General features: G+C 47.9%; 2 protein-coding genes and 1 non-coding gene across 8 annotated transcripts in view; 1 reads left to right on the plus strand and 2 right to left on the minus strand.

The window, feature by feature from the left end:
• The window catches only part of ppfibp2b (PPFIA binding protein 2b), a 52,237-nt gene extending 44,541 nt beyond the window's left edge, over positions 1 to 7,696 (minus strand). For 4 of the 6 annotated variants that reach the window (XM_084671225.1, XM_084671221.1, XM_084671222.1 and 1 more), the window contains exon 1: positions 7,551 to 7,696. The gene's annotated coding sequence lies outside the window, so the exon portion shown is untranslated. The remainder of the gene's footprint in view (positions 1 to 7,550) is intronic. The other 2 variants (XM_084671223.1, XM_084671220.1) reach the window with 1 other exon arrangement.
• On the plus strand, positions 3,739 to 3,810 carry trnac-gca (transfer RNA cysteine (anticodon GCA)). The gene has a single exon. It is a non-coding gene; the product is annotated as a tRNA-Cys (tRNA).
• A 330-nt stretch (positions 7,697 to 8,026) lies between the features above and the next one.
• olfml1 (olfactomedin-like 1) lies at positions 8,027 to 10,972 on the minus strand. Its single transcript, XM_084672572.1, has 4 exons — positions 10,638 to 10,972; positions 10,014 to 10,308; positions 9,075 to 9,370; positions 8,027 to 8,730 (listed from the first exon to the last, which is right to left on the minus strand). Exons 1-4 carry the CDS (start codon positions 10,758 to 10,760, stop codon positions 8,236 to 8,238), a joined length of 1,209 nt encoding a protein of 402 aa, XP_084528698.1. The 5' UTR covers positions 10,761 to 10,972; the 3' UTR covers positions 8,027 to 8,235.
• Between the last annotated feature and the right edge of the window lie 4,136 nt (positions 10,973 to 15,108).

Raw genomic sequence — 15,108 nt, forward strand, 5'->3', positions numbered from 1 at the left:
TAGGATGCACCGATTGTGAAATACTGGGCCAACAATACTAACAGTTTTGCCAAATAGGCTAGCTGATACCGACGTTCGGCCGATAGATTGGTGCATTCCTGGTGGAATCATTAACAAATTTAGCTATTTGACTGGTCCCTGTAACCAATCAGGTTCTTTATAGTACAAACACGGTTTGTGCATAATCGTTACGTGCCCATCACACAAAGCTGTAGGGCGCACCACTCCAGTCTGACCCAGCGAGAGGAAGAGGTGGAGGCGGCCTTTTACCACGAGCAAGCGAGCCTCCTCCCCCCTCCTTCCTCCAACTGGCTGGGTTCGATGGTCAGAGCAGCAAAGTGTATCAAGTGGTTGAGGTATAGGTTTTTACAAAAGTGTAATAAGGCCTAGTACTGTATAGTGGAGGAGTGTAAGGGGTTGTGTTACCAAAACAAGATCAATATTAATATCCAATTCCCTCTGAACCCCCCCTCTCCACCCTCCATATCAAGTTGCACATGATGTAGTGTGACTACATAGCAGTTCCTGTAAGTACGGTTCCAAAAACGACAACGTAGTTGCACGATCGTTCATTTCTGTATTCTCATTCATTATCAGTTTCTTGGAGAAAACAAACAAAGATAACAGAATAATGACATTCCTAACCGTGCGTCCGTCATCTGCGTACGCAAACTGCATTTCAGCGTTAGTGGGAAGAGCAGGCCTAATGATTAACAAGGTGACCTCCACACACAGCCAGGCAGAGGAACAACCAACGTTGGGACTGACACTAAGACTAACCCGCGAGCTAACGTGAGCTGACAGCAAGGACACATCTCACCGCAGCTTCCCAGCCAGAGCAACAGTCTCCAGATCGCTGACCTGTCCTCCATGTTCGAGATAGACACAAACACTGAGCTGTCCATAGGGAGAGAGAGAGAGAGACGCAGGGAAAAGGAGAGAGAGAAAACAGAGAACCAGAGACAGATAGAGAGATAAGGGAGGGAGAGAACGAGAGAGGACGGAAGTGAGCGGAGAGAAAGGGAGGGAGAGAACGAGAGAGATAATGGAAGAGAGAGATAGGGAGAGAGTTGGAGGAAGAGATGGAATGAGATCAAACAACGGTGCTGAGAAAGAGAGGGGGGAAAAGATCCCCTGCGACTATACAGTACTATTAGGCATTGGGCTATTACCCAATCAGTTAACATAAGCACCCCAGACAGCACTGTTCCTGTTGAGCGCAATGGGGGAAGCACACAAGGACAACAACACCATCTGTTACCTAACTAACACAGTTACTCTTCCTAAAACGTGATGCCTCTAAGATTGTTACCCTTCCACGGGGTTACTAAGTAAAAGGGCTGCGTTGAGCGACGGAAGCTTTTGGGAACCTGACAATTATTGTTGTGGTTACGAGGAGAACAGGAAATACCAGAGCGTGAACCTGTATCCGTGAGAAGTATAGCTGAACACACACTCACACACTCACACGCACACACCCAACCATACACACATAGACACCCAACCACACACACACACATACACACACACACACTGGGAGAAGGGTGTGAGTTTACCGTTCTCTCAATTACCGTGGTTTGTTTGGATTAGCATGGCTAGCTGTTCAAGCTGGACTAAGCTCCAAAGGCCCAGCTCAGCTAAACCTAGATCACTGTCACGCACCCACACACACACAAGCCTACACACGCGCACACAACTACTATCCCTGGACTGACCTTTATTCAAGAGAGACTCTTTCACACATGCTTCCTAGAAAACAAAATCCCTTCTATTCACGTTTTACGAGAATATCAGTTTAAGGGTAAACCAAAAGAAAAGCTTGTGGGGAGACAAATTGCTCTTGTGGATGGCTCCATATGGAGTCCACTTTCCACTCCAGCAAACTGCTTCAGGCTTGTTCTACAGCATGTTAGCATCTAGCAAGCAGTAGCAAGCTCCAAAGCCCCCTAAAACCAGCATTCAAAGCAATGAGAATCCCGACCAGAAGCCCTGTCCAACAAATAGCCCACTCTCCCACTGCAGTCCAGTCTCAACCATTAACTAACGCAGTCCCTCAGTTGATTGCTCCGTTGTCATCGCGCGGCACAGTCAGGCACCTATATTTAGCATCCAGCTAACATCTACTGTACATCTCATCCATCTCGCCATGCCACGCCGGCCTTGTTAGCTCCACAGAATGTCGTCCTCAGGGGTGCGGGGCGTAATCGCTGTGGCAGGGGACGGCGCGAGGCCCAGGCCTGTCACACACTCACATCAGCTGTCACACACCGTCCACACGCACGACAACACTGCGACAGCCAACACACGACCTCTTCCGCAGAGAAGACTCGTTATTTCTACTTTCCCGCCGTTCCATTCCGTTCTTTTCCATTCTCAATCTGCTACAGTGAGGGAAAGAGAGGATTTCTATTTCCTGGCGAGAGGCCTGAAGACGGGGCAAAAACGGGCTTATTTAAGGGATAATGAAAAATTACAACCGCTGTAAAAGACTACCTGGTTATAAGAGCCGCTGATCTAGGAAGAGTATGTAGAACAGAGGGAAGTAGAGAAGGGAGAGGGGTGGAAATGAACATCTGTCTGTGAAGACCAGACCAACATACCAGGAAAATAAAAGTGTGTTTACCACAGGTTTGGCTTGCAGTATATAATACAACATGTCTTGAACGAATAGTCTCATGTATTTTTGTTTTTCTAGGTCAGATTCAATGTATTCTGCATTGTTTGACTCCATCAAAATCCATCAAGCCGGTATCTGAAGGTAACAAAAGTCATAAATGGTTTGTCACATCCTTTTCCACAGCCTTATTCAGACCCATAGAGCCCAGAGATCCCTGCGAGCAGAAAGCAATCAATCACAGAGGGCCTGAGTCAGCTCTGGGTTGCAGCAGGGCTCAACACCAACAGCACGTCAACAGCGTTTAATCCGTAAACACAGGACCCGGCCAGCGCAGCCCCCTGACAGCTGAGTCGGGTCGACGAGCGGCGAGAGTTTGTACACGGTCCCATTCTGCCAGCTGCACGTGTGTCTGACACAGCAAGGCCACGGACAGCGCCCGCGTCCTCGTTATCACAGAGCCAGAACAGAGCCAAAGCCAGCTCGGTCGGCCGGGGCAGTGGGGAGGGCACCTGAGAGGGAAAGATGATCTTTTGCATGATGTACAAGGCCTCATTGTTCTCTTGTTGACAGCAAAGGAAGGGCGGGGGGGGGGGGGGGCGGGGGCAAAGGGGGATGGAGGGAGGTATTTCTATCTCAAAACAGCAACGAGTGACAGTGGACCTGTCGTCCGTTCTGCACACCTGTTGAGTGGTTTAAGTTGAACTGATCCTGAACAGCCACACACCGGAAAACAAACATGACATTTTAGCGGGACAGAATCGAAACCCTGATAGTCCGTATTGCAGGTGTACGCCGCCAACTTCCTCCACAGTGACTGATCGTCTCTCGCTGACAGCCCCTCGTGTGTTGGTTGCGGAGAGCAGAGTCGGGTTACACTGTGGCAAAGCCCTCACCTGCAACAAGCCTGCCAGATCAGAACAGACCCAGATCACATAACAGGCCAGCACATGCGTACCACACCATACAGCCCTGGCAGAGTTACTGTAGGATACCTCATCTGACTCGCACTCTTATCTCTTAACTCAAACTGACTATGTATACAGGAAGTACAAAGCACACAAACCCATACTTAAGCACATAGAAGCAAAGCTAACAAGCTACTTTTTTCCAAAGCTTAACATGGGGGTATAGCTCAGTGGTAGAGCATTTGACTGCAGATCAAGAGGTCCCCGGTTCAAATCCGGATGCCCCCTGTTTTTCTGCTTTGGGTGTGAAACATTTTATTTCATCGCAGAATATATCAGATACGTTCCTGCTGCCCTACTGACTCTGGTCATGTACCCTCACCTGCTGAAATACTTTTATATCGTATTTCAAGATCTCTGGAAAGACCTCTGATGAGAACGAGTGCACTTGTTCTCCATGGAGAAGATATGAGACAGGCGGTACCGAGTGAAATTGTGGAATTGAAGCTATGAACTTAGGCGTAGGGTAGAGAGGAGGTGTGTGTGTGTGTGTGAGGTGAGTCTGAGTGAGCCTCTTCCGCCTCTGACTCCTTCCCCTCCACCCCCCCCCCCACCCTCACCCCCCTCCTCCTGCCCCTTCCCCTGGGCTGAGGCCTTGTGGTTGATCTGCCTTGACAGGCGATGGTCATGTAACTGGCACAGATTAAAACAATGCTCATTCTGGAGCCCCTGTTTGTCTTTAGGCTGGTTGACTGGCTGGGGCCGACCCTGTCTATCATGGTGCTACAGAACAGCAGCCTGACAGACCATGGAACGAAGAGTCAGGGAGCAAGGAGGCAGGGAGCGAGGGGGCAGGGAGCAAGGTGGCTGGGAGCGAAGAGGGAGGGAGCAGGGAATAAGGAGCAAGGAAGCAGTAAGCGAGGACGAAGTAGAAAGGAAGGAGGAAGGAGGGAAGAGGAAGGAGGAGGAAGCATTGATTGCTTCCAGAATCACAGTTCAGAGGATCAATGGGCAAGTTCCAAATCAACAGATAATGTAACATGTTTGTCAGGCAACATGCTATCATCAGAGATGAGATGCATTGGGGTTCAGTGATGACCATGTTGACATCAATGTGATGAGTCACTAGAACAGATTGGGATGTGTGTCTCACCAATCAGTCCCTTAGTTAGTCCCCAGATCCAAAGGTCTGGAGTCCAGGGTTACAGGAAATCTCCAGGGAACAAATCCAGGGAAAATTTACTTTACACTCCAACTGGACTTTGTCAGAATGTCACTCGGGACAATTTGATCGTTCACGTTCCCTTCACTCTAGGGAGATATGGGAGGGAATGGGTCACACTTTCGAAACATGCAGAAGCAGGCTTCATTGAGTACAATATACATCAGACAAATAGGCCTTAATCTAACCTTAACCTAACCTTGACCTAACCTTAACCGAACATTAACCGAACATTAACCTAACCTTAACCAAACCTTAACCGAACCTTAACCTAACCTAACCTAATAGAGACCAAAGTCTCATTTACCAGCCCCCCCTCCCTCATCTTGCAAGACAAACCTACACCCCTGGGTTGTAAAGGATTAATTTACACACAAGGGAAATATACAGTTAATCAGTTCACTGGACAGGGCAAATGTCATGCCAGCTGAACAGAACATGAAGTGCTGTTGTGGATGCTGAAATAAAACAGGATTTGCAGTCATTTGCTGGGGAGGTTGTTCAACAATAAGCATATCTGTTTATGTATCTGGCCTGGGTCCTGGGGTGGTATGTCATCCCTCCGATGTACAATCACACTCTGTTTCTTCTCGGGGGTGGAGGAGGGGTAGGCACACAGCACAGGACCAGGACTGGCCTTTCTCTGCCTGCCTGCCTGCCTGCCTGCCTGCCTGCCTGCCTGCCTGCCTGCCTGCCTGCCTGTCTGTCTGTCTGTCTGTCTGTCTGTCTGTCTGCCTGCCTGCCTGCCTGCCTGCCTGCCTGCCTGCCTGCCTGCCTGCCTGCCTGCCTGTCTGTCTGCCTGCCTGCCTGCCTGCCTGCCTGCCTGCCTGCCTGCCTGCCTGCCCGCCTGTCTATCTGTCTGTCTGTCTGTCTGCCTGCCTGTCTATCTGCCTGTCTATCTGCCTGTCTATCTGCCTGTCTATCTGCCTGCCTGCCTGCCTGCCTGCCTGCCTGTCTGCCTGCCTGCCCGCCCGCCTGTCTATCTGTCTGCCTGCCTGCCTGCCTGCCTGCCTGTCTGTCTGTCTGTCTGTCTGTCTGTCTGTCTGTCTGTCTGTCTGCCTGCTTGCCCACCTGCCTGCCTGTCTATCTGTCTGTCTGTCTGTCTGCCTGCCTGCCTGCCTGCCTGCCTGCCTGCCTGCCTGCCTGCCTGCCTGCCTGTCTATCTGCCTGCCTGCCTGCCTGCCTGCCTGCCTGCCTGCCTGCCTGCCTGCCTGCCTGCCTGCCTGCCTGCCTGCCTGCCTGCCAGCCTGCCTGCCTGCCTGTCTGTCGGCCTGTCTGTCGGCCTGTCTGTCGGCCTGTCTGTTTCTCTGTCTGTCTCTCTGCATATCTGTCTGTCTGTCTGTCTGTCTAACTGATTAGTCTGTATATCTGTCTGTTGGTATAGGTCTAGCTGAATGTCTGGCTGATGGTCAGAGTGTTTTCCTTACTCTATTCTCTGAAAGCTTTTGTCCTACTCACCTGTCTGCCTGCCTACCTGTCTGTCTTCACTTCAGGCCCTTCTCAGCTCTCCGCTCTCTCGCTGTCTCTTTCCTCTCTTCCACCCCTATTCCTTTTCCTTTTCATCACAACTGCGGAGGATTACCTCTGTGGGCTACTGCATATGACTCACAAAGCTTCAGTTGTGAGTTGACAGAATAATTATCTAAACCTAGGGCTTGCTGTGACTGCTTATACCGTCTATATTAAACACACGCTTTGATCATGAGAACAAATGCCATAATTGGTTACTACAGTCACAGTATGCCCCCCCCCCCTCTCCCAATCTTGTGGGTCAGAACTAGACACACACTTGAACATGCTAACTTCAGATTACCGATGTTGGGATTTTGTTCCTGGTTATAGCTCACAATTGTTTTCTGGTTGGATGTTACGTAAATGTCTTATGTTACGTTATGTGCTTCTTGTTGGAATAACCTCTAGTCATTGCGTTATGGCTAGCCACAGTCTATGACACTTTCATGGTATCATAAATGAAAATAGAAAAGGGGAAAGATAACCAGGCAGGACATGAAGAGATGGTACTTTCTCTGTGTGTAATTTGCAAGAGAATAGAGACACCCTCCGAACATCCTCTCAACTCAGTGTCCATATTCAACACACACTCAAGCATCCTAGGACCATGAGTCACCCATTAATCTAAGCAGCTGTAAGCACACACACGCGCGCGTACACACGCGCATACAGACACGAGCATTGATATTTGTATATTAGCATATCATTCACAGCAAGACAAATCTCACTCCTTGTCATGCGGATTATAATTGATAGCATGCAATTACACAGCGTGAGTGCAGTGATACTAAACATCATTTATCAAGCCAGCACTGTGGATGACTAAACCCGAGAAACCAGATATACCAGTCATAGCCAAACCAGTATATTTGAATTGATTCTTATTTTGTGCATCTTAAACAACTTGTTAACACCTCCCACTTAGCTCCACTCAGTAACTGTTCCAAAACGTTACTCAAAAGTAAATTACACTATTAAAGTTATTATGGAATAAATGCAATTGAGACTAGTAAATTAAGAGGAAAACAAGCCGCAAAGCCGACCTTTAAACATAACTCTTGAGTGTATGCTGCAACTTTTTGGTCGTGTATAGACAGGTCATCGCTCTCTGTACGCCTACGTAATGTCACCTTTTTTATATTTGTCATTTCGTACGTAATCCCTAATGTGAATATTAGACTACACAGCAATAGTGTAGCCTATGTGTATCACCCTAAATAACCCGTCGAATTGCATCAACACACAGGTTAGGTAAATTATCTTGTAAATTACGCAAAACCAATCGTTTACTTACAGCTTGTTCGAACTCCCGAGTCTTCAAGTCCAGCCTCAACCCAGGTGACTGAACTCGTGAATCCCTTGGGTTTAACGATCACCGGAGGCTTGAGCGCTGTGATGTCCTGTCCTACATCGGCGGGATGTCAAAGCCGCGCCGCACTCTGGCTCATCAAAGAGCCGTACCAATCACCGTCACAAGTCACGGTAGGAGGCGTGGTGGCCCGGTCCCGAACACTAGAAAGCTGCACGTGCTACTCTGCTCTCTCATCTGAGAGGAGAGGAGTCCTCACAAGTGAAATGATCAAGGCTATATCATGTAGTTCACACGTCCCCCCGAACAGGCCTCCTCACTAAAGTTAACCAGAGGTTAAATCAAATATGTTAAGCTAAATGTAACTTCACGTTGGGCTCCATGTAGACGCTCCCTGTCACACTTTAGCCAAACTAGTTTTTGAATATTTACAAGTTCTCAATAAAGCACGGGACATCAGACCGGTTTGAAACAAGCGTTTATTACAGTAATGTGTTCTTAAGACAAGGGCGCCATCTAGTGTTAATAAGACCTTCTATCTAGCTTGTTGTATTTGAGTAGGTTGATTTATTACAGTTCTTCTAATAGGATACAATTCATATGATTTCGATCATTTTTCCAATATTGCATAGATATTGTGCAACCCCCCCCCCCTCCCTCTCCCTCCCCCTCAAGCGGAGTCGACCTTCCTCTTGGTCTCCACCTTATAGACCGTCTGGTAGCCATCGTCCCAGGCGTACAGCTGCCTGTCCTTGGGGTGGTAGTTGAGGCTGGAGTGACTGGTGTAGCGCTTGGGGAAAAACACCAGCGGGTTGTCTTCGCTGTGGTGGATGGTGTCGTGGATGTCGTACAGGCACTGGACGCTCGACCTGCCTCCGTAGCGAGAGTTGTACACCACGTTGAGGGTGCCACAGGTCAGGAACGCCCCCTCGGCATCCCGGCTCTGGCAGGCCGTGTCCCAGGTGTGTTCCACCGCCAGGCTGTCCTTGTCCAGCTTGGTGATGACCAGATTGCCACCGAATTCGGGGTCTGCGTGGAGCACCCAGAGGCCCAGCTCATCCACGGTCAGGGCCAGGTAGGTCTGGGGGGTGAGGGAGTAGACAGGCAGCCTCCCAGCTCCAGGAAGCAGCATGCTGTCAACTACTGTCTGGTTCTGGAGGAACACCTGGAGAATGCAACAGAACAGAATAGAATATGACATGGTATGATATAACACAATGCAATACAACGCAATACTTGTGTTGTTTTCATCCAAAGCGAGTTGTCGAATCTGTAAAAGGAAACATGGGTCTATTTTCCACTGAACAGAAAAGTAAAAAAAGTAAAAATAACAAAAACAGGTATCTGTATCTTCTGCTATTTCTACTTCCCTTTTCTGCCAACCCTCGCTAGGCCAATATGAGATTTGACCCCCCTTCCTTTTGACCCGCCTCATTATTACAGTAATAATCCTAATAAGTCCTAATAAGTCAGCGATAACGCTCTGAGGTGAGACTTTTTTCTTCTCACCTTCAGGATCCTGTTGGGCGTGTCGGCCTTGTGGTAGTAAAGGAAGCCGTTATAGACCACGTGTCCTGTTCCCTGCCAGGGATGGGGAAGCTGCATGCTCAGGGCTTGATGACTGGAGTTGACTTGGGTAAACACCTTGAGGGAGGGAAACTCCAGCACCGTGCTGTTCCTGGTCCCGCTGAAGAAGTAGATCTTCGCCGAGCCCTTGGTGGGGTCCTTGAGCCAGGAGCCGTCGACGTCCCCGGCCTTCTTGACGATCTTCAGAGACTTCACCCCCGTCAGCATGGTGCTGCAGTCTGAACCAGGGCACAAGAGATGAACCAGGAGTCATTTAGGGTTGAGTCAATGGTGACTGAGCGATGAGTCGTTCAGCGATCACCGATGCACGTTTGAGACGTGTGGAGCTAACGACAAACGCCACCCCCCACACACATACAACTCACCCCTCCCCCCCACACACATACAACTCACCCCTCCCCCCCACACACTTACCGCACACGTACACCCTCCACACACATACAATTCACCCCTCCCCCCCACACACTTACCGCACACGTACACCCTCCACACACATACAACTCACCCCTCCCCCCCACACACATACAACTCACCCCTCCCCCCCACACACTTACCGCACACGTACACCCCCCACACACATACAACTCACCCCTCCCCCCACACACTTACCGCACACGTACACCCCCCACACACATACAACTCACCCCTCCCCCCACACACTTACCGCACACGTACACCCCCCACACACATACAACTCACCCCTCCCCCCCACACACTTACCGCACACGTACACCCTCCACACACATACCTTACACGCACACACCTCCCCCACACACATCCATACACACACACACACACAAACACCTCACCCCCCCCCCCCCACCCCCGACACACCCCCACGCAGCCCTCACCCCCCCTCACCCGTCCCCTTTGTGATCTTGGCCTTCTTCTTCAGCTGGCTGAGCTGAGCGTCTCTCAGCTGCTGCTCCTGCACGCTCTCCTCCACCTCGATGTGTGGCTGGTTGGGGACCTTGTTCTCCAGGTACTCCACGTCCCTCTCCACCCTGTCCACCCTCATGGCCACCCCCTCCACCTGGCTCTTCACCTCCAGCCTCTGGACGTCCATGGTGGCCAGCTGACCTCTCACCTCTGTGGTGAAGGCATAGATATTCTGGTCCACGCGCTGGCTCCTCTGCTCACACAGGTTCATGCGTTCCTGCTCGGTTAGAGAGATTATGTATGCATGTGTGTTACTAGTATGTTACTACTAACTACAATGTTACTAGTATGTTACTACTAATATGCTTTAGTAGTACTAAGTATGTTTGCTAGTATGTTACTAGTATGTTACAGTAATACTAACTAGTATGTTACCAACGTGTATGTTGAATTCTAGATATTGCTGGCAACACTATACACACAGTGTTCCAGACCAAACAGATGTAGAATTATATTAATGCTTTGTATGCCCATAGGGAAAGACAAAAAACAGTTGTCAATGTGTTTATGTCTCCCCCTCTCTAGCTCTCGCTCTGTCTTTCTTACCTCCAGCTGGGCTAGTCTCCGCTCAAAGTATTGCATCATGAAGGCCTCCTGGGGAGATCTCTGGGTTTGAGCCACTCCCAGGGTGAGGAGCAGCAGAGAGACCAGCCATGTCCACATCCTCATTCCAGACGAGTGGAGCTTGGTCGAATCCTTTAAAAGCTTTATTTAAAAGCGTTTTGCCCCTTTTTTGCCCCCAATTTTTGTTGTATGTCTTGCTTGTTGGTCTTTTGCTTTCTTGCAAGTCTTCCTGGTTGGTTGTGAGTGGTCCCCTTCCAGAGGCGTGAGGCTCTAGACTGTTCCAGGAGCTGGTGTTCCAACTGACTTTCTAGTTCCAAGTTCTGTGCTGTTTGTGCGTGGGGGTGAGAGAGCGAGGAGGGGGGAGAGAGAAGGAGAGAGATGGAACGAGAAAAAACAGAACCAAATAGGAGAGTTCCTGTTGTTTTTTTAGTTCTAATAATCTCCAGATGGCCCCGTGACACGTCCTCAGTTTGAAGAGACTGTCAATGATCAAACACATTCATAAGAGACTCTAACCCACTCTCAGAATAGATACAGTTTAGAATTTCCTGAACTGACTTTTGAGTTTGTTTGGTGAAATGTCTTCCCTTGATACAGAAAATACAACTCAGATATGGTAATTGGTACAGCTTTGATTATATCATAACTGTAACATGTATTCATGAGTTTGATATTGATTACGTTTTTAGTGTGTTTTTTGGAATTTAGATGATCATGAACACTGGAAAAATGCTAAACAGGCGCAGCCGCATTCAAGTTAAAAGTCGTCTTGATTCTGAAAGAGGATTTCAGAGCTCAGTGACGCTGTACTGAAATATAAATGTTTTCAGAAGACAACAACATGTGATGAACACCTGTGGCTCTCCAATAGCCTACTATGCGATCTGTGGCAGATTGGAATTCTCCTGCTGTCATATCAGGCTCCAACAGCAGATGGCGCCATACACTTTCAACTTCAAGAGGTGGAAGGGTGTGCTCTTGCCAGATGTAACAACCTTAAGAACTCGATGTGAGTCAATTCTTTTCCTTTAACTAGTTACTATTCTGTAGGTAATGTAGTGAAGACGGTACTTAACCCATAGGGGTGAAGTACAACCCGCTTGGGTGTTAATGCTTGGTCATATTCTTAGTTTACTTATTGTACTATCGTCTCTGTGGTTGGCACCTCTTCCACAGGCAGAGTAGCAAGAAGGTATGTTGGATAGAAAACTGCAAAATGTTACCTGATATAAGACCTCATCCATGCCTTTTTGGCATGCTGCATAAACTGTTGTATGTAACAGGGCATTGTGAATCTTAGCCTGACATACTAAATAATACATTGAGCCAGATGCAAGGATCGTTCAGTGTGTTTTTGTGTTGAAAAGAAAGTTCATGCAGGCCTCGTTGTCCCCTGCCTCTACATGACCCTGTGCCAATTTCAGTCAACATGGATTCGGCAGAGTTGTCCTAGTTCTTATGAGGGTTCTGAAAACAATCATCTCGTGTAGTTGTACCATACATAATAGATGCAGAAGAAGCACAATAGCGTATCAAAACACTAACAATTCATTATTTATATTGTAGTGCCATAGCAGTGGGAACATTCAACCTGAGCCGAGGCCTAGTAACTGTGAACAGGGCTCCTCCATTATCCCATGTGTGATCTGGACTAAGCACTTTAAAATTGAGCTGGCCCGCTACAGCCTCATCTACTTGGATGTTTTGTCGTGTTTAGTAGTGTATTGGTTGTCGTGTGTGTGGGCTTGCTGTGTGTGTGTGTGTTGTGTTTGATGGACCTGACTGATTTTCATAGACAATGAATTTCCACTCAATGCGCCACGCCGCTGCATGTGAATGCCATAGTAACGCAGCCTGCTCTTGTCTGGCATAACTGGTTGTCACTGGTTTAGTTATGAGAGCAATATGGCTGAAGTGGTAAAACGTCTAATTAAGCAATATCACACACGTGGGAGGGTTGAATATCAGCACGGCTGTGATTATGATGCCGCAGGGCCAATGCCCAAGATAATCACAGCAGCCAAGCTGATATTCAGTGTAAATTATAACAGCATGACCTCAGATGTGATATTGCTTTTATAAGACAATTCAAAACATTGTTTCAAGCTACAACAGATCATTGTTTGTTTTTTATTTTTGGCTCCGCCAGCACAAATTGTTCCGCAACTGGACTGGGACTGGATTGATGCCATCTACTGCAAACATTTTTCTGCACACTAGCTTGTTACTTAGTGTAGATCTACACATGGTAGCAGCCCAGCTACTTTGTAACATATTTGTTGGCTTCCATTTATTGTGTAACCAGTAAAGTAAGAGTGTTAAGTAAGTGAGTAAAGGAAAAATGTTCATCTTTGCTGTGCGAGGTTTGTTACAATCTAAGATAACGATCATTTATTTGGCCCTAAATAAACTATATCAACTCGTATAGTTAAAAGTCCTAGGGATGTTATACTTCATATTGATACTGATTAATGAATTATCAGCACTCATGGAATGCCTCTTGTCCAATCAATTCACTTGGTCCAAACTAACTTATCTATAAAACTGTGCAGAGCCCTGAAGGAATGCCTCTAGCTAGTTATAGAAGATACAGTTCAGCAAGTTTGTGTACCGGGACATTTTAATGTGGGAAACTGATGTTGGAATCCTTCATGTGAGTTCTCACCCACGAGTCCTGAGACTGAAAGCGGGGCACAATTCCCCCATCAGTGTTGTGCAACACAGCTGTGTTTCCCAGTGAGTCCTCCCGTTCCAACTGGTGGATGATATTATCATAGCAATTCACCACCAGGTCCCTCGAACCAGTGCTGCCGTCAACCTCTCCTGACATTACCATCATTCCTTCACATCTTTTTTTCATGCCGCCCCCCCCCCCCCCTCCCCATCTCCACTTTTGTCCCATCAGTGAGAATCAGCATAGCAAACTGTATAATGATGACATTTCCTGGCACTTCAAAGGGAATGATCTATAAAGTTGCACTGGATTTTTTGATGTCCCTTTGCTTTGCCAGCTCTGTAAAAGCACCTTTGAGATGCTAAATGGTGTGATGGGTATGTGTATGCACAGTCAGTGTGTGCACTGCATGTGTGTGTAGTTTGGGCATTTCTCAGACCGTTTGTGTGTGTTTGTGTGTGTGACTTCTAAACATACATCTTTATGCCGTATGTGAGAACGACATGGAGGACATTCCTGTGCGTCTCCCTGTCTGAACAGCATCCGTCAGCACCAGATAATGAAAAACAGACAGGGGTGGCCCTTCCCACAATCCTCATGTACACACCACACAGCATCACATATCTACCACCTGTCTGAAATGACGCTGTCTTTTTCGAGTTTTCGTAGAAGTACACTGCTCACCGACTCACAACAAACCAGTTGCTTCCAAATGGAGGGTCTCAGTGGTTACCAGTTTTTCTTGATGCTTTGACCTGCAGAAGACTCCTTTTGCAAATGTGTCAACCCTTCCTCATTGGATCGACACATTTTCCCACCCTTATGCAGAAGAGTTACATGTAACACGGATGTCATTCAAGCAGTCCAAACTCCATTGTTTTAGCTATGGAAACCAAACAGAAACCATCTGTTCCTAACTATTACAAATGACCTACATCAGGATGGAAGCACTGAGGCAACCTGTTTGACACTCCTTCACACAAATCTTCAATTAACAATCAGTCTGCAGGCCTTAAAAGGTGCAGCGTCTGTTTTGGTCTTTGCCAACATGGATGGAAGAGGTCTGAGGCAGGTGAGAGTGAGAGGTAGAGGTAGAGTGGTCCGAGGAAGAGGAGTCCGCGTGCGAGGCCGAGGTAGAGTTGGAAGGGCTCAGGTTTCTGATGACATTCGGGCAACTGTTATTGATGACGTTATCAATCATGGCCTTTCACTTAGAGATCCTGGACAAAGAGTCCAACCTGTTCTGAACAGAAGCACCGTCGCATCCATTGTCAGAATGTTTTGACAGGAAAACAGGTCATGTTGCTGAACAGTATATACAGAAATATCTTCAGTAATATACTTCATGTAATGGTTCCCTCATTCCCATGACATGTATTCTTTATAGAATCCAAAGGCTACCATTCTCTGGAGCAAGAGGGAGAATGTTTAGTGCTGAGCAGGAGGCAGCCATTGTGAACATGATTGTGGCCATTGTAATTGTATTTGTTTTTTACCTAAAGCATAATGGAGCTTGAAGCTGAGGGGGAACATGTTTTCATTTATGATGATGAAGCCGGCTTCAATCTCTGCAAAGTGAGGCGACGTGGAAGGAACCCCATTGGGCACAGGGCCACTATAGCTGTTCCAGGACAGAGGGGCGCTAACATAACCATGTGTGCTGCCATCTCCAATGATGGTGTCCTATGCCATATCCCCACTATTGGCCCATACAACACCGAGCGCCTCATACCATTCCTGGATGCACTTCTTGACAGGCTGATCCCACCTGAGGAGAGA

Source organism: Hypomesus nipponensis, chromosome 14 (genome assembly GCF_054491055.1).
Source record: "Hypomesus nipponensis isolate SF chromosome 14, ASM5449105v1, whole genome shotgun sequence".
In the NCBI taxonomy this organism is placed as follows: domain Eukaryota; kingdom Metazoa; phylum Chordata; class Actinopteri; order Osmeriformes; family Osmeridae; genus Hypomesus; species Hypomesus nipponensis.

What these genes read in the sequence shown, in the direction of transcription:
- olfml1 (XM_084672572.1), bottom strand. Translation starts at nt 10,760, where the DNA reads ATGAGGATGTGGACATGGCTGGTCTCTCTGCTGCTCCTCACCCTGGGA. An exon ending in GGAGACTAGCCCAGCTGGAG is followed by an intron (nt 10,309 to 10,637) that starts GTAAGAAAGACA and finishes CTAACCGAGCAG; the next exon opens with GAACGCATGAACCTGTGTGA. An exon ending in CGCCCAACAGGATCCTGAAG is followed by an intron (nt 8,731 to 9,074) that starts GTGAGAAGAAAA and finishes TGCATTCTCCAG; the next exon opens with GTGTTCCTCCAGAACCAGAC.